The following is an 11,670-nucleotide window of genomic DNA, read 5'->3' on the forward strand; positions in this document are numbered from 1 at the left end:
AATGACTTGTTAACTGGACGATGAGTCATTGAAACGAGATTTTATAATAATAAAAATAGTACAGTAAATAATTGTAACTATTTTATTAAAAAAAGAAACGACTTCAAAAGCTTGTGGAAGTTTTATTGAAATCGGTTACCGGAAACGGTTTCGCACAAACCGGATTTATCCTCTAGTTAGCCACACTTAGAGGTAGAATATTTCCTACAAATTTAAATGAAACCAATACTGAAGTACCCTCTTTCCAACAAAACAAGAATTATTAAAATCGGTTCACAAAAAGAGTAATCGTGTAACATACATTCAAAAGAAATACACTAGAATTGAGAACCTCCTTCTTTTTTAAATCGGTTAAAAAATGGACTTCAATCAAGTGAGCCTCTTGATAGAATCAACCATAACATAATTAAATTCTTTACTTAAATTGTTGTTGCAAACGTGACGTGTCGTATCCAGGCTCCTAAGATCTAAAAAGAACTTGTAAATTATTGGCTCATTGACAGTGTTTGCTATGTCGCCTTCAGCAAACTTTCTAGAATTTGTCTGTCTGTTTTAATTGTGATAATCTTCAATCAGACCACTGTCCAATAATTCATGTATGTGGTAAGTTTGGATAGTTCCAAAACTATGATATTAATATAGTCTACGACTTAGAATAATAACGCATAGAATGAAAGTTTCATATCAAACGAACTGTCACACGTGAGGCAAAAATCAAATTCATGTAGGCTAGTTTTAGTAGTAGGTTAATTTTCGGTTTTAGTGAATATTTATATAAAAATACAAGTTGAAACGCGTTACTTCCTTGTGGAATGTGATGTTAGTATCTATTTTATGTTTCTCTGACGTATTTTTACACTCATTTACCGCACATTTCGTCATTTTTAGCTAAAATTCTTGAGCTTTTCGCGGTGCAAGTTGGCCTTGAGCACTGACGGCTCGCCCGCTCGTGTAGGCCCATTGGGCGCGCTTCAATTTGCCTCACTTAGCGTGTGCGGACTAGGTTTCTATGCGTTATTATTCTAAGGTCTACGATGGATCCCTGGAATGTGATTTTTACCTACATGGCATATTATTGCCTTTCGTAATAGTCGAAAACGCTTTTGTAGAATTAATACAATATTTAATTGAAAAGAGCAGAATGCGTCATCAATATAGAGGACTTATTTCCAGAAACAAAACAATATGGAGGACAGGGAAGCTTTTTTATGATGTCAGGTGACGGGACAAAGAAATCGTGTGCCGAGTAGTAAGCGACACGAATATCCATAGCAGTGGAAATGACACTCATTAAAGCTTATATCGTAAAGATCTGAGAGACGTTGCCATTGTGCTCGTCATCCTGAGTTGACAAGTTCCATGTACGTGTAATTTTACCAGCACTTCTACCCTTCAAAACCGGAACGACGTAACGCTCAAATTACAGCCTAGCTGCAGAAGTAGGTAAAGTGGCAGTATTTCTCAGGGCGAGCTCCTTCACAAGTAGCTTTCACAAAGTAATAAATGAATTGAATTGCTCTACGGCTACTAACAGGTTTAGCTAGTGTCGCGTCCAGCGTGCATTGATGTCCTGCGTCCAGTCTCTGGCCACAAGGCAGACTGACTAGACTGGTAGATATTCAAAAATACCGACTGTCTTTTGGAAAAAAGAAGACTATAGCAATCCCGACTAAACCTCTGACGAGAGAAGACGACTCCTTCTTGACGTCCTACATTATTGTACAGACATACCGCACATTATGCATGACAAACAAACAAATAATTACTTTGTCGTCTTCTCGTTTTTTTTAAATCATATTTCTGTGTGAGTGTACACAAAATATCTTTTATTTAGTTAAGATAGATAGAGATAGGGTTGCGCCCTGCGGTATCGTGGGCAGGAAGCTGACAACGGCTCCTTTTTGGAACGCGAAGTTTATTTTTTGGCGAGAGTTGTTGCCGACGCGTTCACTTGAGTCTTCTACAAGGCTAATTCAAAGCTCCTTACAGTAATAACGTATAGTAGATAGGATAACGTATCCAGCCAATCATCATTCCTCATCAGCCGGAAGACGTCCACCGTTGAACATGGCTTCCCTCAAATATTGACAGACACGTTCGACCGTGGTCGGACGTGACGTGCACCCATCGGTTACCCGCCGCCCTTACCAGGTCATCCGTCCATCTAGTAGGGAGCCGTCCCACTGAACGCCTTCCGGTTCGTGATCTCCATTCGAGAACCTTTCAGCCGTCATGGCCGTCAGCTGGAACTGATTGTCAAGGCTTAAATCAACAACAGTTAAACACGCACCCACCACTCCCGGTATCCCAATATCGGGGCTGATGGATGCCAACTTCCACCATGCGCAGGATGCTATTCATGTTGAGACGGAAGTGACTAAGTTCAGCATATTGCTTTCAAATAATAGGACAGGTATCGTCAACACGCTTATAATACGGCCGTGAACTGACTCGGAACAACATTCTGAATGCGTAGTTATATTCTTTGCTTTGTTATCTTTGGGAAAAATCACTTTTGTATTTTATAGTGAATAAGAATAAATTTATAGGTAAACATTACAATAGGACTTCATTTCAGACAAATATTAACAGTAATTAGAGTTGTCAGCTGCGCAACATCCAGATCACGCAAAAGGAATTAACTTGTGGTATATAGAATTGTTGTTGCAAAAATGTAATACTATTGTTATCACGGCAGACAATCATTAATCTTGATTTATCATAGGTTAACAATAGGGTGTTCGGATATTAATCCGAAAGCTAATACAGAAGCGTTTCAAAACACAGGAAACGCAAATCTAGTGTGCATAGGGATTTAATTTTAAACTTTCTTGGTAAGAGACGTCTTATTAGGCGTCCTTTTATTTGTGTGAAAATCAAATAAACTAATTTTAAAATATAAAACGCTCATTTAATATAATTTTCACTTAGACTAAATACATTTCCTGTCATTTAATTTTATATAATTTTCGTTTGCAAATAATATTCACATTTTATAAGATAATTTTATATTATAAATTAATTGTATTAACGTTTTACAAAAACATTTTATGAAACTCTACCGAATTTGTTTATATTTACTACCGAACATGTTTTATGTTAAATTTATTTCCGGTTAATAATAAATAGGTTATTATTTTATGTAAACCGAGGTTTTTAACCATTGACTTACAAATAAATGGACGACGGGTCTAATACAAAAACCACGAAAAAAAGTCCCAAGTCAACCTATTTAAACGTAGTGACATGTAAAGGAATATGAAAAAGCTAAAACGTTGAATTTAAATTGTAATGTCATCGCAGTACTGTCTAATTTTGCTTGCTTTGCTGTCAGAAAAAACAAACGAAGACTAAAGCGTGAATGACGCTCTGTATACGATTTTAACGCCGTATAAGTTCGGACACTTTTTAGCACGGACCCGACGTCCATATAATTGTAAATCAATGTTTTTAACTCATAATTGCTATATAAAATGAGTGTTAGGCTTAATTATTGTTATAAAAAATGAAATTATAGAATAAAAGTTTATATTAAAAAAATAGTAATGTAATGCATTATACACCCGTCTTATTATTTTTTAACATTATTTTTTTCCATGCAGATTTACCAATTTGCAACTCTATGGATGACACGGAAATATACGGAGCCCAGAAAGAAGAGACAGTTTCTTTGACGTGTTCAGTGGACTCCAGCCCGCCTCCGACAAGTTTCACTTGGACCTTCAACAGATCTGGGGAGCAATCAGAATTAAAACCCGAGTAAGTTGGTTTTTCGAAACTGACACTGGCCCAAGCCTAGTGGCCGCCATTAAGGAAATAGAATAGAATAGAAAGTTGGTTTTTGAAGTTTTGTTCCGGTGTTTTTTTTTATGATACTTAGTGACAGGACAAACAAGTCGTGCGCCTGATGTTAATCCACACGTCTGTCCATAGCAGTTGCAGAGCCACTTAGAGCTTTAAATTGCAAAGATCTAAGAGACTGCCACTGCGCCTGTCACCTTGAGACAAGTTGACAAGTCTCACGTGCCTGTAATTTCATTTTTTGAACCATAATGGATCACATTTATGCCTCTGAATCGATCCACTGATCGAATCATATGCTTGTGAATCGATCTCATAAAAATCATTTCAAATTTAATAAACAAAAATTGATTAAAAAAAAATTTTCAGCCTTTTTGGACCCAGTAGGTTACGACTTTGATTTAGATTGATATTAACCAGTGAGAAAAGACGTTCAGATCGTATCGATCGATCGAGTAGCAACAATCGCCAAAATATCGTAGACTTACGTACGTAGACGTGTGCTCCATACGATATAATACATGTTATAATACAGGCTCACGTAATGCGTGCGGCGCGCGATCTACATATCATTTGCGTTTACTTCCCCGGTTTTGGTGTTTCTCATGACGTACTAGTGGCTCATTTGACCGCTTTCTTAAGAGAATTTATAGATAAAAATTCTGATGCCGATTATGTTTTGATGGGAGATTTTAATTTGCCTGATATAGAATGGAGGACAGACTCCGGAAAACTTACCGCCACTTTTACCATTCAATATGACGAAAATGTACAAATGCGACTTCCTTCGGACCCTTTCCAGTTTTAGTTTTGAAGAGTATAATACCGTAATAAATGGTAACAATCGATACCTCGACCTTATTTCTAGCACTCTGGAAGTAACTACGACCCGTTGCGCTCTCCCCATGACTCGAGAGGAGATGCCCCATCATCCAGCTATTGATTTAGAATTGCCAAATGTAATTTTATAAAAAATGCTAAGGATACGAAAACCAGAATTTACATATTTAGGAAGGCAAATTATGAAGTTATAAGATGTCGGCTGGCCTCCATAGACTGGTCCAAAAAACTGGATAGCGCTGAAATAGACAAAACTGTATTATCCTTTAACGTTACTACAGTGCATTATTAACGAGGAGGTACCTAGTTTTTTGAGCAATGAACGTGGTTATCCGGTGTGTGTTCAATATTTACAAAACTGTGTGCTAAGGAGCTTGCACCTCCTTTGACTGCAATTTATCGTCGGTCTATGAATGAGGAAATTTTCCCCGTCAAATGGAACGAGGCTTAATCACTCTTATTCATAAAAATGGCTCAAGACACAAAGTTCGATAATTATAGACCCGCTTCAATACTGTCTGTTTTCGGTAAAGTGTTTGAGTTTATCGTTCATGATCAATTATATCCGGTGGCTGCAGCTTATATTCCAAGTTCTCAACAGGGTTTCATGCGCAAGAGGTCGACCGTCTCAAATCTTGCTATATTTACAAACTTTGTCACTAAGCACATGGATGGGGGTTCCCGGGTCGACACCGTGTACACTATTCTAAATATTTTGAACGTATCGATCATGACATTTTAATATCAAAATTAAATGATATCGGTGTGCATGGGGACTTGTTGAGATGGCTTTAGTCTTATATTCGGAATCGATCGCAATCTGTAAGAATTGGGACTTTTAAATCGAACTTGGAATTCATCCCATCAGGTGTACCGCAAGGATCCCACCTTGGTCCGTTGCTTTTCAACATATACCTACATGATATAGAGACATGCTTCAGGTACTCAAAAGTGTTAATGTATGCAGACGACAAAAAATCTTTATGCCAATCCGCTGTGCCGCTGATTGCGAGAAACTTCAAACTGACCTAGATAGATTAACGGATTATTGTAAACTGAATCATCTTAACTTAAATATCAAATATGCCAAATAATTTCATTCACCCGAAAGCGTACTTTTATCTCTCACGTGTACCATCTAAATGCACTTCTATTTCTAGAGTTAAACTCGTCCGCGATCTAGGCGTAATGCTAGTCATAAGCTCTTGTATACGTCGCATTTCGATTTAATTACCCAGAGATCTCATAGAATGCTTGGATTTCTTCATGGAAGTGCAAAACGTTGTCGGCAGATAGAATCTTTAAAAAAGCTGTATTTTGCTTATGTCAGAAGTGTGGTGGAGTAGCTACGCCTCCCCTATATGGTCTCCATCTTATATGACTCATATAGCCCAGTTGGAGTCCATGTAGCGTTGTTTCACACGTAGATCGAACTACTGTCTCAAAAGCTAGGATGACTACCCCGGTATACTAATTTTTTTCCAGCTGGATTCACTCGAGGATAGGCGTCCTGAATGAGGAACCGTCCTCATGAAGTTTCTATTTGACGTAGTTAACTCTGTGTTGGATTGTCTTGAGTTGACCGCTTGCAATGGTCTATGTGCCTACCCGACTCGAACAAGACATATGCGCTTCTTGCACATGGGCTCAGCCCGTTCAAACTACGCGAATCACTCTGTTTTGCATAGATTGTGCGTACTTAGATCAAATTTAAAGACGTTGATATCTTCTTTTTCAACCGCAACAATTTTATTAATTCGTTGATGGAACACTCCCACTTTAAAAGGTAATTATTGTCATATAAACGGAGCACAAACACACATACACACATACACCTTCACACAGTAGACACACAAATGCGCGTACCCTAGTATAGTCCATTTGTTTATTATATTATATTGTAAGTCGCATTAAAAAATATAATAATTAAAAAAATATTGTCTAAACCTGTTAATACAACGGAATTTAGTTTTAAAAAGTTACCAATACGTATTTCAATTTGTTAGATTGTTCTTTGATAAACAATATTTTAAGTAGTTTACAATTAATTGTAATCTGACAAACTTTGTAATTGGCTATGTAAGTAGATTATTCAGAGTTGTAAACCAAATTTAAAAGCTGCAAAGATTGCGAAAAAAAAATTGTACTTAGATGTTGCCAAACTACTTTTCTTACATACCAAAATAAGATTAGCGTTACGACTCAGTAGAGGTTCAGAAAGGGACTGTTTTGTTAAATTATGAATACGATCTAGACGCTTAAAAATCGCATTGAAATGAATCGATGCAAAAAATCGCTAGATCGTGTACATTTGAATCAATCTTCATAAAAATCGAACTTCTTGGTATGAGCTTCGTGGTACGTACTTCCCACGCATAATAGCGTGCACCTTATTGGTTTTAGTACGTGAGATTATGAGATTTTGTGTATAATTTGCATTTCAACCGCATATTTATAAGGCAAATTTGTAAGAATTAATTTAAGAGATTGTGAGGTATTTATTCCAAAAATCGCCTGTACTATTTTGGAGGAACTACGCTTTGGAGCTGTTTCTTTGTGAGTCTTTGTCTACGGTCTTAAGTGCTATTTTATACTTCTTAAATTTAAATTGAAATTCTTGTTTCAAACAGAAATGCAGTATTTGAACGAATTACTAGCACATTTTTAGTGAAAATATTCCACTAGATTGGTGTTATTATGGAGATACAAAGAGTTTTCTTTATGATGCAAAGTCACGGGACGAACAAGTCGTACCACCAGGCGATGGTAAGCGACACGCCGCCGGTCCATATCAGTTGCAGTGCCACTCAGAGCTTTAAATACCAAAGACCTGAGGGACACTGCCACCGCGCCCGTCACCTTGAGACATAAGTTGACAAGTTCCATGTACCTGTAGTTTTACCAGTATCCTTATACTGGAACAGAAACAGAAATAGCCAATGTGGCAGTACTTCCTTGGACGAACTCTTTCACAAGGAGCTCTGCTACTAAAACACAAAGAAAGATACAAAGATTGAACAAACACAAAGAAAAAATCCTTCAAGTCGGCTGAAATCAACCAGCGCCTGTTTGCCAGACCGGGGCAAACCGGTCTTTCAACTGAACTACAGAACGAATCAGCAGACTTCACGTATTTCTCTATGCGATTGCTGTCGGTTTTTGTATCTGTAGCACTTGTGTTATGGAAATCGGAAACAACAACGGTACAACAAACTCTCAGACCCAAGACAACATTGAAAAGTTAGTTTTCTACATTGACCTGGCCGGGAATCGAACCCGGGACTTCAGAGATGGTAACACCATGAAAACCGGCGTGGCAGCCACCACGGAGTTTGTCAAAATAGAAATCTATGAAAGTTTTTTCTTTACTCGAGCAGATATCCTTACAGCTACCAGCAGCTAATTGAATTACAACCATATTGAAAACGGAAAGTAGATTGCTTTCGCTTTGCTGAACGAAGAATTTCATTGTCTTAAGGATCATTTTGTCTTCATCATCATCAACCTTATTATACGTCCCGGGCATGAGTCTCAGGGTTCAGATTATATTGACCCAATGCGGGACAATGGGGACTTCACAATGTTTCCAAGGGTTGTGAACATACTTGTTCCGTTGCCGTGAGCCTAAGTTAATTGCCGTAAAGTAAGCCATCAGTCGAAAGCGCGAAAAATTCCTAATTGTGCCATTAAAAATTTGCAAAACCACCACAGCTACGAATAGATGAATAAACAGGGACGTTTCCTGTCATAGTGAAGTAATTTTGTACTAAGAATATGCATAATTTATTTTAAAATCAATTATTTTCAATTTAAATGAATTCTAAGTAAACAAATTTGCAAACGAGTGTGCGCCGCTTGATTCGTAATATATTGCGGCTTTTACTTGATGCGGTACACTTGTAGTCCTTCATTAGTAGGCCATGAGTATCGAACAAGCGAAACCTTCGTATAATGCATTCAGTTTCGTGGTACGGGCGCTTGTTATGTTTTTGGTCGAGTTTTACAATTAGTGATGTCCACTTGATATAACACAGTTTTCGATTCTGATCGATTTAGGAAACAAAAGGATGATAATTCCTAGACCTTAGAAAATGTTATGATAAAAATATTATATAAAATTTATTGTTTTTTTTTTAGTTTTCCGGAGCAATTTTTTTTTCAAAACGCGTGTCAGTAAAGGACTTAATTGTCTTATTCTGGTATTATTTTACTATATTAAGAGGAAGCAGAGGACAAATTCCTAATCTTCGATTTGATTTTAGAGGGATATATCCACTTTAAAGTTAAAAATAAAATATTGTATGTGTAACTACACGATATATTCAAGCATAGACATTAATCAGAAATATAAAACAATAAAGTTTCCTCGATAAATAAAAATCACGAAATGACCTCTAATTTTCACATTTTATCGATTTATCCTCGAAATGCTACAGGTTATTAGGACAAAAATTAGATAATTAATTATATTTATGCATGATCGACAACTGTCACTACGGATTTTTTTAATCCCTTTAGTTTTAAAGTTATTCCGCTAAAACGAATTTGGTACTTTTAATGCGCAAAATTCAACATCTCCTGTCGCATGTCACGTGAACTTCAGGCATATATTTGTTTCACAAATTTGGGCGAGCCAACGTCAAAGCTTTTTTGATATGAGAGCTCTTAATATTTCACGGCTTCTTATAATTAACAAATACTTGAAAAATTATTATTCAGAATACATGCCGCATCCGTGTCTTTGATTGACAATGGCTTTAATGCCGAAGAAGGTTTCCCATCGCTAAATAGCGCTTGACATCGTCAGAGGTACAAAAAATGTGGCACGCTTGGTTTTCATACAGATCGCGGTACTTGCAGTGTCTATTTAGATATATGTCTGTGATTATGTACGTAACTTAATTAACTAAAGTTCATGCCGCGACGGGGATTCGAACCGTGGACCTCTCAACTGAAAAGCAACATGTCTCATACTGGCCCACCACGGCTTATTCTGTCTTAGTGGCGTGCTAATTTGACTTTTATGACAACGTTATTGATGTCTTTTTAGTAGGCCAGCGAAATCCTGAATACTTTTCTTGAGAAATAGTAATAATGGTATTGCGTGATAACGACCGGAATCCGGACCGCATGCATTCACAGGAAGTTCTAAATATAGCAAATGCCGTTCCTTTCTTCGTAGTTATCTATCATGTACCTGTAATTACGAACAAAACACCAACAAAAAAAAATAAAAAAAAATAATTAAAACACAAACAAGAACACTAAGTATAAAACTATTTTGTGTAATAAAAGTGTCACTTACTCTTACTTACATCACTGATTTTCAGTTTTTTTACTCTTATCCCCGCTCTAAGTGAAATAAATATAGGCCACACAAATATTTCTCCCGGTGTTGCCATCAAACCCGGGACATCTGCGTGACAGTCCAGTATGGTAACCGTTCAGCCACGGGGAAGCAATTAAAATAAATTAGTTAGGATCCTGGGTGTATTTCCATCGACGATTTTTAAAACTTGTATGGCAAAATATCAATTCTCTCATAGCGCATCTTCGGTGGAAATGGTCGGGATTGACGAAGATGGGCGAGACGAGATTTAAAATATTTGTTGATGTAACATTAAACCGTATTGCTGCCTACATAAACTCTTTATTAACTCTGCAACGGAAACACGATTCATAACGTCTGGTACGATATCGCGCGAGCTCGCGCGTGCTCGCGAGAGACCGTGATGGCAATTTTTGGTGGAAATAGTTCGGCAAGACTTCAATTCTCGCCTCGCCTCGTCTCGTCTCGCCTCGTCAGTGGAAAAGCACTTGCACTTTAATAATAGGTGAGGTCACGGAAAAACAATACGCAAGCATATTGATTTAAATATGACAATAAAATAATTAAATTATTATTGTACACATTTAACTATAATAGATGGATACCTAAGTTACAAGTAAACAATTTTACTTAGCTTAGGCATCACCTTTTTTACGCCGGAAAATGCCTTACGCATACCGCTCGCCTCGGCGGAACAGCGAGTGGTTATGTGGGAGTCCCAGGCGGTAGTCCTTGTATACCCACTAAAGCCCAGCGGTCAACCCCACCGCCAGAGAGGACGACTCAGGATCCGCTTGCGCATGCTCTGGGACTTCTTGGCGGGTGGCCTACGGGAGGCGGGCCCCTACCTTCGGAGGATACCCCGGGGTGTAATGGCACCCTCAGACTTGGTGGTAAGGGACCCCAGACCCTAGTTTACGGCGGGGGAAGAAGGTGGGCGTACTGCCTCCTTTGTATCACTTTTTTTTTTTTTTTTTTTTTTTTGTTAATCCGGGGGAATCTGCTTACAGATACCCCGGCCCCGCGGGGGGAGAGCCTGGGTTATGTGGGACTGGGCTAAACCCTGAAGGGGAGCTGCCCGACCGCACTAAAACCCCGGAGTGTTCCTCCTCTCCGCTGTTGTACTCGTCCGCGCCCCCACCAGCGGTTGGCCGCGCTCTGCGCAGCCCCTCCCCGAGAAGGGAGACACATCGCCCCCCACCGGCCACCGTCGACGTGGAGCAGAGGGCGGTCAAGTTCAGGGAAGACTTGACCGCCGTCTGCGAGCGGGCCATGCCCAGGGTCAGAGGGACCCCGGGCAAAAAGAGTGTATACTGGTGGACCGCGGAGATTGGGGACCTCCGCACCGCCAGTACTACGACCCGGCGGGCCTACGGCCGATGCCGCCGCAGGCGCCACACCCAAAGTGAGGAGAGAAGGCTCCACAGCGCCCTCCAGGGCGCGAGGCAGGCCCTGAAGGTCGCAATAGGGCGGGCCAAGGACTCTGCGAAAGAGGAGTTCTTGGCCACCCTGGACGCAGACCCATGGGGGAGGCCGTACAAAGTTGTGCGCAACAAATTGCACGGCGCATCTCCCATGGAGTCACTGGAGTTGGATCTCCTCAACCGGGTGGTGGAGGGCCTTTTCCCCGAACCGCAGCCCTTCACCCCACCGGCCACGGTGCCCCCCAGAGCAGACGGGGGGCAGACTGAGGAACCCCC

The 11,670-nt window shown here is 39.5% G+C and overlaps 1 protein-coding gene across 1 annotated transcript in view; it reads left to right on the plus strand.

Moving 5' to 3' along the window:
- The window catches only part of LOC113226697 (hemicentin-1-like), a 160,788-nt gene that overhangs the window by 95,806 nt on the left and 53,312 nt on the right, over positions 1-11,670 (plus strand). Inside the window, exons 9-11 of the mRNA XM_026459418.1 lie at positions 2,279-2,413; positions 3,603-3,759; positions 11,137-11,629. Coding sequence (XP_026315203.1) covers positions 2,279-2,413; positions 3,603-3,759; positions 11,137-11,629 — 785 coding nt within the window. The remainder of the gene's footprint in view (positions 1-2,278; positions 2,414-3,602; positions 3,760-11,136; positions 11,630-11,670) is intronic.

Source organism: Hyposmocoma kahamanoa, unplaced genomic scaffold (assembly GCF_003589595.1).
Source record: "Hyposmocoma kahamanoa isolate Upper Pololo Valley unplaced genomic scaffold, ASM358959v1 192, whole genome shotgun sequence".
NCBI lineage: Eukaryota > Metazoa > Arthropoda > Insecta > Lepidoptera > Cosmopterigidae > Hyposmocoma > Hyposmocoma kahamanoa.